Here is a 17,055-nt window from a genome sequence, read left to right on the forward strand (position 1 = left end):
AAAGGAGTTAGACTGCCCATGCAGCTTTTTTTCCATGCGGCCTCTGGAATTACTACCACAATAGTAGAACTAACGTAGAAGCGAAGTGGGAGTGGAATAGGATAATGTATCTGGGCACAGTTAGCCCAGCACCCTAAATTGTACCTACAGACTTATTACTTGTGTAGTATTTAGTTTTGGTTGCGTAATAAAGTACTTTTTTTTTCTTTTAACAGTGAAGCACTGGGTTAATTTCTCTGTTGTGTAAAAGTGTGAGAGACAGAAGTGCTCTGGGGTGTTTTTGATTTCAATGGGGAGAGAACTAGGATTACAGGTAAGAAACCATTCCTTTTTTTGTGTATGACTTTCAAGATTCGATCACCTTGTGGAGTAAGTTGTGATGATTAGTCTTCACTACCCCTGCAGAGTTACGTGCCTAAAGGGAGTAACAACGATATCTAATTGAAGTGCAGTGGCATTGGTCGTCCTGGAACACCTGTGTTCTACTATCCACCAGGGATACTGTCCCAGATCCGCTGATTTCCCATAACCCCAAGTAAAGGCCCCAAGTTCTGGGTCTTTGTTTAAAATGAAAAAGTTTGTGAATTTGTATAATGCATTTGCTAATTGTTCTGGGTTTTTTTTTCTGGCAGAGGACATCAAAGCCATTGTTGCAGCCATTGAAGATGAAGTGGATGGGGTCATAGAAATTGGCACATTGGCTGAAACTCCACAAGCACAGACCCAGAGTGGGGCATTGGATGACCTCTACAAGGATGGGCCTCAAGATGAGATAGACCTTTACAGTGATCCTACCGGACCTGTTCCAGGGCCCGATGAGGAAAACAAAGAAGAGGTTTCAAAAAGAAAGGTCGGAGAGGACAATCCAAAACCTCTTTCTGAACATGAAGTTATTACTATCAGTGATGATGAGAACCGTGAGCTGGATGAAGCCAAACGAATGTCGCTGGTGTCCTTATCAAATGGGAGTGACATTGACGAGAAGGCTAAAATGCACTTGGCCATTCAGCTCTCCATGGACATCATGAGCCAGAGCGCTGAAAATGAGGAGAGGGACCTAAAAGCAGCTTTGGAATATTCCCTGTTGTCATATAAGGAAGAACAAAAACATGAAATGAGTTACCTCTACAGAAATGATGTTTTTGATGGAGCGGTGGACAACTTGGAGGCAGCCTTGGAGGTTTCCATGGAAGACGTGATACGTGCAGCTAATTCTGCCCTGGTGACTATTTATGGAGGTTTTAACACAAGCCTTCAATCAATCGCTGATCAATTTCGCCAGGCGGTGGAAGCAAAACTCAACACTGAGATGGTGGAGAATAGTTGTCTGTGTAAATTGCCAGAGAAATACCATCTTTACCTCACCCACCTGCAAAGGAAGCATGCTGTGCAAATTTCTATCCAAGGTGCTGTGGCCACCATTCATGGCTTTATGGAGTACACAATCTACGCCATTAGAGATGTAACCAAGTTAATAAACCGAATTCTACAGGAAGAGCAGTTGAAGCTAGAGGAGGCGGAGGTGAGCAGAGATATATCCTGGATCTGGTATGACCTGCACGGAAAGGAGGTGCCATTTTCCAAGAAGGCCAATGCCTTCATCGAACTTGCCTGGAGGCAGAAACAAAGGCGGCTTGACATTGTGTTTGACAACAAGCCCTACACTATTGACTTTGACAGAATGGAAGAGTACAGCATTGATTCCTCAGAGACTACTCGCATAGCACGGATAGAGACCGGCAGCAGAGGTGCTGAAGCAGGTGAGTGGGGGAGGTATACACACACGCTCAACAAAGTCTTAATTTCTATAGTCATACCATCGCAACATAGCTCGAGTAGATTTTTCCCATATTTTTAATGGTACTTCCCAAGTCACATTTTTCATTTTCAGTGATATTTAGAGATCATATTTCTTGTGTGACTATGAATAGAAAGAATCCCTTGAGAGAACCTTATTTCACCTAATTTGTGCTACTTTTGGAAAATGTATGGTAGGTAGTAAGAGGTGGTTCATGAAATGGATTTTAGAAAGTGTGAAAGCCAGCAGATTGTGCACCAACCATGGCTGGATAGGGAAGGCATTCCAGTATAAGTAGGCAAAGTACAATAAAGAGTGTAAGTAAAAGTAAAGAATTCAAGCTGTAGTCTGAAATTGCTTGGGTGGAACTGGGGTTAGTAATAAGTAACTTTGTTCCTTCAGCTCAGACTAGCCACTACCTCTACAGCTCAGACTAGTGACTCTCTAAGTGAAAGAGGCAGTGTTGGAGGGCACCCGCTCTAGCCGACTCCACTTCACCGGAGTTAACCTGTGCCCGTCTCAATGAAGCTGCCGCCTAATATCCCTGTTCCAATTCCCTCTGTGACTCCTGCACACCTAGACTGCTTTGGCCAAGTGATGCAGAGGATGGTTCATAAGATATCTCAGTACCCTCGGTTGTAGCCACTGATGCTCTTTTGTTGGGTGGCTCGAATTGCTGAATCTAACCTAGTGCCCCCCTACTGCAGAAGGGACTCCACCCATTCGGCAGTTAAGCCTGCATGAGATTTTCTGTAGCCCTTCATCATCCTCCATTAGTTGACACCTAATCAGTGCTGATCCGAACAATTGTCATCTCGATCATCATTCCCAGCAAACATTTATGACGAGCAGGCAGATGCTGCCAGTTTTTAATACATCTTTACAGCCAAGGAGATGTTACAAGAATATTTAGGAAGGCTCGAAAGAAAACTTGAGACACTGAAATGACCCTGCATTCCAAACACTGTTGCTTATCTTGAAAGTGATGTTCTTAAGGCTGGGTAAAGAGCATCAGACAACTTTGTAGTTTAGTTGTCCATAACATAGACACCAAGTTGTTTGTTGCTGGACACAAACTTTAAATGGCAATTAGAGCAGAATTAAATTGCGTGTTTTCTTTGTTCTGAAGGATACTTCTACCTTTTAATTTCCTCATGAACCCAGACTGAATATGGAATAGTGAATTGGCACTTCCGTGCCAGCAGGTTATGCCTCGATCCTGGCTTATCCTGGATTGTGACCTCACAGAGCCACATTAGACCACCTAGCGCGATGACTTCAGGTTTTTGCTTTGTTTTTTCTGTGTCCAAGGTGTGATCCCCTGTACGGATGCAGAGGTTACCACCTTTGTATAAGGCCTGCTATCGTAACATCTGTGTTACGCCTGGCTAAGCTGAAATGCGTGCAGCAATCTGTAGGAAAGAGACCTTTAGGATCTTGGTAGTGGCAGATGTTAGCAGCACAAGTGAAGTAATCTATGTGAAGCTCCATCCTGGAGTTTAGTGCACTTGTGTTCAAAACACTAGAAAAGAATACATTGTTGGCCCAGTCTCAAGAATCGGTTCATATTTATTCTATCATTGCACACTCCTCAACATACTTTGGGAACAATAAAGCTTTGAGTTGTATGCTCTGGGTTGTTAATCTGTAATAGGTTCACTGTCGCAGACGTCACATTGTGGGTTTCACTTCGGCATCTGTCAGTGAATCAAGACCTGCTTCTAGTCAGCATCAACGTTGGAACTTAAAAATATATGAACACAACCTCTAAACAGAGGATTGTGCAGAACATATGAGGGTCTGAATGATAAAGGTTCAACTTGTTTGAAATTTAAGTTGTGTCCCTGAAATCTGCTAAATTAGCAGTACTTGAAATGTGCAACATTTCACAATATATTTTTTTTGTTCGTGGTAAACTGAGTTGAGAAGAAAAATTCTCCAGAGTCTCTGGTCAAACAAAACTTCCAGAGTCTCTGATCACTATAGAACCCGATGTATAACCTCCCATTAAAATATTGTGCAAGTTACAGACAAACCATATTTTGATGCCTCCTCTGCTCTCGGGCGGGTGACCCAGGCTCTCATGATACAACCATTAGAGGTGATGTGAAGAGTAGGTGGACAGATGTAGAGCTTTCACTGTTTGGACCCACTGTACCACCTCTAGGAGCACATTTGGTTCTGATCTCCTCCTCAAGGTCTTTGGTGATCTATTATTCTTGGTCTTTGGTATGTGGTCCTCTCAGATTTATAGTACAGACCCTGAGTCACTGACTTGCAACAGGATGGGTCTGCACACTGGAGGATGTACCTCCCTGACTGTACTCCACATGTCACTGAGATGTGTTTGGCTCAAGGAGCTTTTCCTTTCAGGGTTCAAAGTGTTCCTATTCCTATGTTGCTCCAGTTCTATGAACTGTCATGATCTTTCTCCTACAGCTGCAGGATCCAGTTGTGCATCAAGTATGTGTGTTGTGGTAGCCTTTCTTTGTTCTACTGTTAACGCTGACGTTAATAGGTGCATTCATCACCAAGTGAGTGTGACCTGCCGTGATTGTGACCTATCACCCAATATATTTCAGTCACGCTGGCATGAATTGGAGCGGCACAGGAGGGCTTGGGGCCTGTAAATGCCAGTTTTGGGAGCACTCCTTAAAGATTGGGAAGAAGGCACCTCTGAACCTTTTCTTGACTGATTTCTCAGATTAGCCTATTTTGTGCCTGTTGGCCTTTGTATTTTGTTTTTAGCTGTGACATGGGCATTGCCAAAGAAAAAGGGCACAACTCTTTGGGAATACTGAGTAAAGTGCCAATTTTTGGCAAGGATTTTACCCTTCGACTAACCAAAAAGAATGATTTTATAGACCGGTATTACTTCTGTTTATAGGATAAGTTAAATAGGTACCCCAACCTCATACATCCATCCCCATAACCCACAGTCTCCAATAACTACACCCCTTCTCCCAAAACAAGTTGTGGGGAGGAATGGACTCATTCACTTCCAAGTTCATTGCCACCTCTTTCTGAGAGACTTCTAACTGCAGATTTCTCACCTGGTAAATTTCCCCAGGCTCTAGATTGGTTCCGGAAACTTTACAGCAATTCCCTTGCACATCGATAGATGGCATCGTGCAGCTCCACCCTACCTCAGAAGAGGTGTCTGAGCCGGCATGTATTCACCACCTGCATGCGCTGACGTTAGTTCCTCTTTTTATACATTCCAAAGTAGATCTGGAGCAATTGGTGCCGTTTCTGACGACTTTTTTTAACCCCAGGAAAAACTTAAAATTCAATGTCTAGTGTTCATATATGGTGTCTAAAATGTCAGGTTTCAAGCAGTGTCACGTCTATCACCAGCATATGTCTGTAATGGATATCCATGATGTCTGCTCTGGTGCCTCAGCACCTCACATGACACAAAGTTGTGTTCTTGTTGGGTAAAAATTAACTGAAAAGCGATTTGAGGTCATACAGCCAAGCTTGCTGCTGTTGAACGCTTTAAAGCGGTCAAGAGAGAGGATGCACTCTCCCTGTAGGGGCCATTCTTGGGTCCACTCTACATCAATATTCAGGAGTTTGAGTAAGTCTTGTAAGTCGCACAAGAACTCCAAGCATGAGTTGTAGACGTCCCACCACTCGCACTGTTCTAAGTCACTCGATGCCTCCGGTAAGCAGATGAAATGCAATGTCTGAAAAAGGCTGCAGCCATGATTTTTGATAATCCACTGAATCCCACTGGAAACCTATCTTCCCTGAAGAATCTACCTCGTTTGGGACTGTCATTAGGAAGGCAGCCAAAGAGCTTGATTTAACACTGTGCATGTGCGAGGTCAAACCAGACATCTTGACAGAGGTCCTAGAACCTGCAGCTACCACCCAAGAATGTCTGCTCCCCTTCAATGAGGCTCTCAGCAATATACAGGTGGGCCTCTGGGTGAAACTAGGAAATTGCCTCCTATGAACAGACAGGTGGCAAGGCAACACAGGTCCACTCCCGGAGACCCTGATTTCTCAATCCAGCATCCCCTACTCTGGAGAGTCTGGTTGTTTAAGGGTGGCCCAGCTCCCTTAACCCGATCTCAATCCCTACCACTCTACCTGACGGAATCCAAAAGAATGAGAAATTTTGCAAAATGCTTCTTTTCCAGTGCCAGCCTTTCATTGCGATTTGTCAGTACCTTCTGCTTCCCTGTACCATATTTGCATGCCTTGTGGGATATGGTGCTAGATGTCTTGCCACCCGTCCCAGAGGATGTCTAACTAAACCTCCAACATCTGATCCTTGATGGCATGGGTGCTGTGAAATACACCATTCATTTTGGCCTGGACACAACTGACTGCATGGGTAGGGCATTCGGAACCAGCATGGTGCTTTGATGCCACACTTAGATTTGCTTGATCCGCTTTTCGTCTGACGTTCAACAATCTAATGAACATGGCGTTCGACGGTTTGAAAGTTTTCAGAGCAGATGAAAGCTCTACCCTTGTGAAATGTGAAGCGATCAAGGCCCCTACTTCCTCTCTAGGCCTAGTCCCACCTGTTTCGCAGTCCCCTCCCCACCCCCCACCCACAATGCTCCTTTCGAGGCTTCAATAGGGGGATTCCTGCAGAGACCATGCCTAAACAGCCCAAAGCAGGAACAGGCTTCCCATTCCTTTTGAGGGCGAGTCAGGGAGCTAGCTGACAACGTTTAGGCTCCCAGGAACAACGCGCTATCCCAACCCATCTGCCACTGTAAAACCACTTTAAATTGTAGTTGGCAGCAGTCACAGGAGGTTGGATCATCTTTCACCATCGTGGATGGCGGAGCATCACATCAAACCAGTGGGTGCTCCTTGGATATTCCCTAACCTTCCTGTCTTATCCCCCAGGCATCCCACCCATTCATCTCCCGAAGGACCACTTGTCCATACTCTGCTTTGAAGTTAAGGCTCTTCTGTCCAAATAAGCAATATAGAGGTTACCAGCATCAATGATCGGGAATGGTGGTTACTCCTGTTATTTTTTTGATGTCAAAAAAGGATGGAAGCCTTTGTCCCATTCTGGATTTTTGTCATCGAAAATCCACTTGCCCAAGTTATGTCTATCCTAGATCCAGGAGACTTCATGGTAGCCCCAGACTTGCAGGATGATTAATTTCACATGCCTGTCCTACAGTCTCACAGGTGTTACCTGCGATTTTAGGTAGGCTACAAACATTTCTAGTTCTCTGTGCTTCTTGTCCCTTTGGCCTCATCCGTGTGCCTCCTGTGTTTACAAAGGTGTAATGGTTTGTGATTGCAGCTCATCTGTGAGAATACCAATCTTCCCATTCCTCGGCAAGTGGCTACTGAAGGCAGGCTCACCCCAAACAGTTGTAAGCCACCTCCAGATGTTGGCCGACCTGTTGATATTGTTTGATTTTTCCATCAACATGCCAAAGTCACCCCTGACTCCTTCAAAGTGGCATCCCTTCATCACAGCCATTAGGTACATGGTGCTTTTCTGGGGCCATAACTCTGGTTCAACAAGTTGAGGACATTTGAGATATGACCCTGATGTTTCAACCTTTGACCTGGGTTTCAGTGAGCGCAGCTCTGAGGCGTCTGGGTCTCTTGGTCTCCTGCATTTTGCGCGTGGACCACCCCAAGTATCCACATGTGGGCGAAGCAGTGGTGTCCGAAGTCTGTGGGCTCCGCATCAAGCCATCCTCTTGGACACTCCATCCAGGTGTCGAATGAGACTGCTAAAGACCTGCAGAGTAGTAGCTGGTGGAGATCGGAGGACAGGAAAGAGGCTTGCCTCCACATCAACTTGCTGGAATAAAAAGTAATTTGCTTGGCACTGAAAGTATTCTTCCCAACCATCTAAGGGGGAACGTGACTGCCATATCTTATTGCAATGAGCAGGGTGGTGTGGGTTCTGTGGCAGGAGGCTCTGCACTTCTGGAAGTGACTGAATGCTCAGGACATCCCATTGATTGCCCAGCTCCTGGCAGGGTTTTAAATGCCTGGGCAGACCAACTCAGCCACTGTTGCATAGCAGATACCCTCCGTGGTGGCACATGACCTCTTCCAGCAATGGCGAGTTCTCTTCCAGAACGTGCATTGTTGGAACTTTTGTGCATTGGAGTTCCCAAGGCATTTCTCCCTTGGAGACTCCTTTTGACAGCCTTTGGGATCAGGACTCCTGTACACCTTTGCACCCTTCCATCTCCTCAAGAAGGTCAAAGGGGATCGTGCCCAAGTCATCCTAGTGCCCTGGACTGAGTGACAAGGGCGTGGTATGCAGAACTTGAGGCCATGAAAATGTCCTACAGCCAAACCTGCACAATCTGTACTTTCATGAATGAATGTTGAGTGGCAACGGTTTATGGCTTTTGATCTTCCTCCAGGCGTTCATCAATCAAATCGATGCTGGGAGGAGGTTTTCTGGTGCTCCTCCTGGAACATACAATCCTGCATGCTCAGTTGTTGGTATTCTTCTGTTTGTCATTGGCTTAGCCAAGGACTTGCTTTGGCAACAGTTAAAGGATACCAGTTTTCCCTTTTGGCTTTTACATTTGCCGGAGCGGCCCTCCCTCTTAAAGTCACCTGTTATAATGCATTTTTGAAGGGGCTAGCCCATATGTTCCCACCAACTCCATTTGTCATTCCACACTGATACCATAATTTGGTTCTCACCTATTTTATGTGCGCTTCCTTCGAACCCATGGACAATCCCTCTATATGCCTTCTTACCATTAAGACTGCATTTATCATCACCACAAAATTGGCCAGCTGCATGAGCGAACGCCAAGTTTTGTCCCTGGTCCCTCTGTATATATCCTTCCCTGACAGCCTAGTCCTCCAGACAAAAGCGGCATTCCTGCCCACGGTAGTCCTGCCCTTCCATATAGGGCAAGCCATCGCAATCCATCACCTTGCCAGCTTTCGATGCAGCACCTCATTCCTCCAAGGATGAACAACCCAGTCGTCTTAACCCAGACCAGGCATTTAACTTCTATGTTGACCGAACCAGGCACTAGCGATAGGATGAGCAACTTTTGGTCGCTTTCTGTGGGGCTAAGAAAAGCAGAGTTGTGGAGAAGAGGACCATCTCAAGATGGAATGTGCTATGCATGAAGGTCTGTTCTAGCTAGCCAAGAGGCAGCCCACAGAAGGCTTATGTGCTCATTCCACCAGAGCAAAGGCTGCTACCACTGCGCTGCCATATGTTGTGCCAGTCATGGACATTTGCCAGGCCACAACGTCCACATCCCCCACACGTTCACAAAGCATTACTTAAGGCGGGACGTTAACTGCGTTAGGTCTGTCCTGAAGGATTTCCTTGTTTGAGCCACTTCACAGGCCCAGCGCTAACTTCACAGGCCCAGCGCTAAAGGTGGTGTACCGATATGGTATAAATTACAAAGTGAGGAATCCGCAGTTAGGTGTCAGTCAGGCGAACAAGTTACTTAACCTTGAGTAACTTGTGAATCCACTGCGCTACGTGCAATGAACAGATGCTTACAGGGTATGTAACATAATACCACTGGCTAGTTATAGTTAGGACCAAGTTTCCTTAGAAAAAGCATGTTTTGGTTTGCTTATAACTTTGGCACCGTTTGACAAATCTTCACAGAACTTTCCAGAAAAATCGAATGCCCCGCCGCTCGTTCCTGGAAATTTTTAGGGTGTTCTGTCAAAGAGGGGCTGAGAAAAAAGTGTTCCCAGAAAGTTTTGTGCCCCTTTATTTTGCCACAAGAAAAGTAGACACAACTACAGCCAAAACAGCTGAACGAACAGAAGTACACCTGATTTGGCAGAAAGCTAGATGTTGGTCCTGAAATGGTGCTTTTTCTGATGTGGTAAATATCTGTTCAGTCATTTTTGAAAAATTAAGGTTCTAAACGTATGGATATATCACGCCCCAAAGTCAGCAGATCTCAAGATAATATCAGATTGGCTCACACCACAGCACCAAAGATGTCATGCCAGCCATTTAAGGAATCATGGACTCAGTCCCTTGTCCTGCAAAAAGGTTAAAGAAAAACATATGGGGGGACCCTGACCCCGCTGCCCAGCCAGCTCCTTGGCCAGCACGAATACCTAGTGCCCACTCTGGGCACCCATATTTCTCCATTCCATTGGGTTCCATAGATGGAGTCCCAGGGCCCCCGCAGCCCCTGCCGGCTGCCCTTACGGAAGCCAGATACCTTTTAAAATAGTGGTGGGTGCATACACGAGGCTCCCATTATCCATGTTTCTTTGAGGGCAGTGGGGGGGGGGGGGGCAGCCAGCTCCCCAGTCAGTACCATACTGGGTGCTGGTGGGAGCTGGCACCATTCTTTGCTCCCGTCTGGGCGGGAGCAACAGTCTGTTTCCTGCTTGGCAGACTGCAGTTTATGCCCGCATTCTTCCAGTGTCCGGGTGATTGAAATACATCTGAACACCCCACTTTGCCCCCACACCTCCCCCAAGAAGGTCAAGGTGTCCCTAAGCTTTCTCCCCATATTTTTTACTAAGAAAGAGGACTAAATCCCCAAGGTCAAAAATAGCTGCTGCCACATCTTTGTTGATTTTGGTGGCGGCTAGATCTTTTGATCCATCTGGTCTGCAGATCATCGGCGTTATGAAATATGCAAAAAAAAATAAACTTGACTTTTCAAAAACTACTGAACGAATTTACATCCAAAGTCAGAAAGCACACTTTCTGGACCAATATCTAGCCTACTGCCAAATTTTGTGTACTTCTGTTCCGAATTAGGGAAACACATTTTGGGGCACCCTTTTTTTTTAGGCACCCCCTTGATGGATCACTCCACAACTTCCCAAGAAGGAGCTGTGAATGGTTTTTTTTTGTTTGTTTTGTTTAATGAAAATTCTTCAAACTGGCTAAAATTGACAAACCAAAAAATGCTTTCCATATCTTACTATAACTATAGTGGTAACCGTAGTTCGTATGTGTATATATTACCTACTGGCGGTCTGGTGGGCCAGATATGGATTAAAAAAATGTTTAGGTGTGTGGAAGCGGTCTCCTCCCAGGGTTTATTTATACCCCGGGGACCACTACCTCCCTGGGGCTCATTTTATTATTAATCGAAGACCTTGCAGACCCCTGACCCCCTGGGGGCCACCACATCCCCAGGGCTATAAATAAAATGTGGGGGGCATGCAGACCCCTCCTCACCTCGTGGGCTCTCACCTTCCCGGGGCTAGAATAAACATAAAAGAGGGGGTCTACGCTGCCCCCCAGGGACCACCACCTCCACGGGGTCAGTTACATTTTTGAAGACAAGGGAGGGGGGCCGTGTGGCTTCCCTCCTTGACCTATATGACCACGGGGATCACCACCTCCCGGGGCAGGCCCTAAAATACCAAAGAAGAGGGACGACTTCCAGCCCCTCCAGGGCCGTCTCCTGCTATCTCCTGAGGTTCCCACCCTCAGGAGATAGCGGTTTGCTTTTGCTTGGCAGGAGCTGCGAACAGCTCCCGCCACGTAAAAGCAAACATTCCACTTCCAGCAAGTGGGAGCGGTCAAATTGCTCCGCTTGCTGGAAGTGGAGTTTTCATCTCTTTCCATTCCCGCAGACTGCGAGCAGGGAAAGAGATGAAAATATTGCTCTCGCACGCAGGGCGCTTGATTTCCAATAGCTCCCTGTGTGCGAGAGCAATGCCGGCTCCGGCGGGGAAGCCGGCTGGGACAGCGGAGGCCTTGAGGCTCCCCCGTGGTCCACACCATGCTCACTGGCCAGACCCCAGGGTATGGGGTCCTCAGGGCCGAAATCGGCCCAGGGAGGTGGGCTGTGCAACCCCCATTAAGTTATGGCTGGAGCCCAGGGGATGGGGTCCCCAGGGCCGTTCTGGCCCTGATTCTCTTTTCACATAATTTAAAACTCAATGGGAAGTTCTTACAAATATAAACATAGCAAGTGCCCCAGCTGAAGCTGCACTTCTGTAAAGAGCAAAGTTCGAGGCATGTGAGCTGTAGATCACATGCTTTGCATACTCCTGCCATCTAGTGTTGGGTTCGGATGTTTGCAAGTTGTGTTTGTTCCAAGAAGTCTATTCCAGTCACGAGGCATGGGGACTCCTCCTTTTGGTGATAGTGCGCATGGACATAGACTCCATTGTTGTATTGTTTTTTTTCCGCCATCAGGTTCGAACGTGTATTGCTGCGCTCCAGTTCAACACCATCGGTTACTCTCAATGCACAATCCACTACCCTCGACGGTATTGCTTCTCGACAGCGTTTTCCCATCTCAGCGTATCGTAGTGATTCTGAAATCTCCCGTCAAACTTTGTGGAAGGCCGCTGGGCCTAACTGTCGGGCCAGCTTGCAGTGGATGGAACGGACTCCATTCCAATTCTGTCCTGGGTGTCATGCTAAGTACCCCCGTGCCGACTTGCTCGAAATGTGCAACTTGTGCTTGTCACCAGAACACTACAAAAAGACCTGCGAAGCCTGCCAATAGTTTAGATCCAAGAAGATGCTTCGTGACCGTCTGACTCAACGTCACAAAATGTATCAGCAACGCATCGGCTCCAGATCTTTTTGTAGAAGACTCTGACCAGGAAATCTTCGAAGCACAGGCAGTCGAGGAGGAAGAACTACACATTTCCATATCCGAGGAAGACTCCGACATCGAAGAGGACATCACGGAGGGTCCGCGTACCGTGAGTAAAGATACTCCCCTGCCCCAAATGTCATCCATAAAAAAGGCTCCGGGCCATCCTCTAACTTTGGGCCAAGGTTGGCACTGAGAAAATGTTTCGAACGCCCGCCCTCAGGCTGGCACTGAAACATATATGTCAAAGCCTTTCAGCTCGGTACAGACTCGACCGCTCTTGGCTCGGAAATCATCGGTACCGAAACCACAGCACCGAATATTCTGGTACCTAAAGACAAGACTGCTCCTCCTCCATCTAAAGAATCTGTTGGATGTCCCGCATGCCAACATGGACCCAAAGTAAAAAACTTGTCATTAACCCTAAGACAGGGCATCTTTATGCAAAGCTACCAGCAAAGCGCAAGCCACAACTCAGACTCTTACCATAGTCCTCTTAAAAGAAAGAATATGGGTTCTAATACTTATCCACCTCCACTTTCTAGACCAATAGGTCCGCATTTACTTATTACACCCACAAATTCACCACAATCACCTGATCACCAGCATGATGGGGACAGACATGGAGATTGTTGGAAGTGGGAGTCCTAGTCACTCACTGCCGCCACCAAATGCTGGAGGGCGGGATTCCCTGTCCCACACCGCTGTTTCCAGGTGCGTAATATGGACCCCTCGTTTCAACGTTAGGCTAAGTAAGGACACAGTCTGAGATAGCCCTGCTTACCCCTTTAGTAGCTTGGCAAGAGCAGCCAGGCTAATCTCCAAGGCACGAGTGGACAGTATGTGCAACCACACTCACAGCAACCCACTGATGTCACCACAAAGACTCCACACGAGTTTTTATAAAAATAGTATCTTTAAGAAGATATATGATATGAACACACAATACAAAACCAACATATAAGAATGGGTAGTATTGCTTCCAGTGGATTGGGAGGTTCTAATTCCAACCACCGCTTCTAACTGTTCCCAAAAGGTTAGGCAGGTCATAATGCTAGAATCACACATGGTGCAAAAGAAAAATACTGCAATGCGTAACGATATACCCCCCCATACTGTGCACTAGAGAAACAATTCCATATGCAGCGCCACAATCCCCTACTTTGCAAAAGATTGAATAATGCAATGCGTATCACTACTAGCATGCCCTGTGCAAGGAAGAAACCAAGCAATGTGTCACGCTGCAATCATGTACTGGTGCAATGGAAAAACAATGCAAGGTGCCACTTTAGAATCGTGTACTCTGCAAGGGAAAAGTAACGCAGTGCGTAGCGCACCCAGCATGTAGTTCGTCGGGCACAAATAAGATCCGGCGTCATACGACAGTTTGATAGTTCGTTGGCAGCAGTAATGCAAAGTGTAATACGACAGTTTAGGTGCTCCGTTAACATTTGCCCCCAATCCTAGATCAATGATTGCACAAAAGTTCCGTTTCTCACTCCGGCCCCAATACTACCTTTCTGTGGGCCAGCATGGACCTAGATCCGAGCTGAAGCAACAGGCTTTGATAGTTCGTTGGCAGCAGTAATGCAAAGTGTAATACGACAGTTTAGGTGCTCTGTTAACATTTGCCCCCAATCCTAGATCAATGATTGCACAAAAGTTCAGTTTCTCACTCCGGCCCCAGTACTGCCTTTCTGTGGGCCAGCATGGACCTAGATCCGAGCTGAAGCAACAGGCTTGCGCAGCTGACAGAAGCGAAAGGCCGAGAGTGTCCCTCCAGGCCCGCACACCACCCCAGGTGGTGATCCACATTACCTGGGGGGCGCGACCCCACTCTCCTCTCCTTCAGCGACTTCGGCCTGATCCAGACCTCCGTCAAATGGGCACGGCGAGCTCGGGCCGGCGGCTCAGCACCTCCGGGCCGCTACTGTTTCACTCCGAGGGCCCAATGACCTGGACCTCCTTCCGGCGGTCTCAGTAGACATCGAGACCCGCCCTCAGCACTGTGGAGATCTACTTCGATTTCGGTGCACACACCACCCAGGCACTCTTCACCAGCGCCTGTGGTTTCACCGCGACACGCACACTGCATGTCCAAGACTTGCCTCTTTTCTGGTGCACACAATGACCAGGTGCTCTTCACCAACGCCTCTGCTTGCACCTCGACACACACCCGGTGGACACAATGACCAGGCGCTCTCCACCAATGCCTCGGCTTGCACCACGACACACACCCTGTGCGTCCGAGTCTCACCTCTTCTTCCGGTGCACACGATGACCAGGCGCTCTTCACCAACTCCTCAGCTGCACCACGACACGCTCCTTGCGCTTCCGACTTTCACCTCCTCGCTCTGTGCACACAATGACCAGGCGCTCCTCACCAACGCCCTGGCTGCACCCCGACATGCTCCTTGTGCGTCCGCGACTCAGTTTACTCCCGCGTGCCCATGATCACAAGGCACGACTTCTGAGGATCTCAAGCTGCAAAAGCACGTGCACTTGGCACTTCGCCGTAAACTTTTATGTTCCTGTGTTTCCAAACAGGGAGCCAGCTCACCTCGGTCCCTTGGCGTTCAGGACACAGCACAGTCCTGTTCAAGAAGGGGGGACACCACCCACTGCAATGTCCCTTCAGTCTCTTCCTTAGTAAAAGTTACAAACTGCAGGCCAGCCCCATATCACGAAGCAAGGGTCAGTCCTATACAGCAGTATCTTCAGCAACTTCTTCTGTATCAGAAGTTCTTCTTGACCATGAAAAAGGTCAGAGCCTCTGCAGACTCGACCTGTCCATTTCGCCATTCAAAACGACACCAAATTCTAGGGATTTCAGTTCTTAGTTATACCCCTTCACGTCTTTGAAGTTCTTTGTGCCCAGGGGTCCCGGACCCCTCCCTAAATCAGTTCTGGGTGTCTCCCTCCCAGTGTCACCTTTCTCCCTTTGATACAGGGGGTCTGGATCCTTAATCACTCAGCTGGAGATGGGTCAATTGGTTTATAGCACCAGCCCAGGCCTTTGCACCTCCCGGGCTTCTCCTCCCCCCTACTCTCGAGATGCAGGGCAGCCTGGTGCCATCTCAACCCCACCCTGGGTCAAGACCTCTCCCAGCTTCTCTCACCTCCCAGATCCAGAAAGTCAATCCACATTCAGCAGAGACACACAGAAATGCTTAACACACAAAACTCAGCCACTTTCTAAAAGAGTGATTTCTGAAAACAGTGACAAAACCACTTTCACAGAAAGATGTTATGACACGGAGTTCACACATACTAAACTTCACCTCTCCATTATACACTTACAGGAAACTAGGCTACCAAAACACAATACCCAGCCTTCCCATTCTATCCTATGGGCAGAATGGCCTTTCACCAGTAAAAAACGAAATGGAGTGTCTTTTTTACTGTCAGGACATTAAACACACTCAGTAAATGTCCTGCCTTTACCTACACTGCACCCTGCCCAAAGGTTACCTGGAACCTACCACAGGGGTGCCCCATGTGTATGCAAAAGGGAAAGTAAGGCCTGACAAGTGGTTGCACTTGTCAGGACAACAAGATAACGCAGGCCCTACAGTGAAGGCCTGAGTTTCCTTCTCTGCGCGCCTTTGCATTACTAGCCCCTGCGCACACACAGTGCACATCACTAGGGACTTTACTAGTAAGGCCAACATACTAATCATGGCCAACCAATTACCACTACACATCACATAGGGAACCCTTGTACATTGACACTGATTAGCAGTGGCCAAGTACCCAAAGCATCTAATAGCAAAGGAGATGGAGGCAAAAAGTCAGGGGAAATCACGCCAAGCTATGCCAGGTCTAACACGCGTCCCCTCCAGCAGAAAAGTGGGGGAACTGCCCACCCTCATGGGAGTTCTCATCACTAAGGCGGAAAAATCTGGACCAGGGGGTCTCCAACCTTTTCTGCAGTGAGAGCTACTTCTGATCCGTGAAAATCATTGTGAGCTACTAAAGGCCAAGCAACTTGTGCATTATTCTCAAAGTCCTTCCACGGCTAGCTTCATTGGCGAAGGATAAATAGATACCCATTTAGTGTCTGCAATGCACAATATGAAACCAGAGAGCCTGGTATTAGTCCTGGCTTTTCTCTTCAACAAACTGCGTACTCCTGACCGCCGCCTGGTGACCCAGGAGCTGGAGGAGTTGGAATCCCGAATTCTGGCCCTGGACAGGGAACTTGCTGGGGGGGTTGGGGTCCACGGGCAGCTAGCTGAAGTTAAGAGCCTGTATAGCGCCACTTGGGATAGATTACGGTTAGTAGATCTCTCTGCGTATCAGGCCACTCAGCACGTGGAGGGAGGTAGAGCTGGGAATCTCTTGGCTTGGTTGATTAAATCCGATAGTAGAGGCATGCCAATCCTGAGTGTTGGGAACCTTCTTGGCCACATGCTCTCCTCCCCAAGGGCGATCAATGATGCATTTAGAGAGTATTATGAAATGCTCTGACTCCCCGGGGCCCTCCTCCCGAGAGGAAGCCTTGCCTATCTATCTGGCCGACCAATCTGTGGTGCAACTGGATATGGTTGCGAGTGACCCGCTTGGCCTCCCAATTTGTGCGGGTGAGATTCAAGCAGCGGTCCGGGATATGGCCCGAGGTAAAACACCTGGGCCTGATGGCTTTCCGGCAGAATTCTATAGCACCTTTATCGACATGCTGGCCCCACAGCTTGTACGCGTTTATGACTCTGCATTTCAAGCGAA

At 47.7% G+C, this 17,055-nt stretch overlaps 1 protein-coding gene across 6 annotated transcripts in view; it reads left to right on the forward strand.

The window, feature by feature from the left end:
• The window catches only part of PARP10 (poly(ADP-ribose) polymerase family member 10), a 447,966-nt gene that overhangs the window by 287,752 nt on the left and 143,159 nt on the right, over window positions 1–17,055 (forward strand). For all 6 annotated transcript variants that reach the window (XM_085604387.1, XM_085604383.1, XM_085604388.1 and 3 more), the window contains one exon: window positions 633–1,760. In XM_085604387.1, the coding sequence (XP_085460513.1) occupies window positions 633–1,760 (1,128 nt within the window). The remainder of the gene's footprint in view (window positions 1–632; window positions 1,761–17,055) is intronic.

The sequence above is a fragment of the Triturus cristatus genome, chromosome 5_1, assembly GCF_964204655.1.
Source record: "Triturus cristatus chromosome 5_1, aTriCri1.1, whole genome shotgun sequence".
NCBI lineage: Eukaryota > Metazoa > Chordata > Amphibia > Caudata > Salamandridae > Triturus > Triturus cristatus.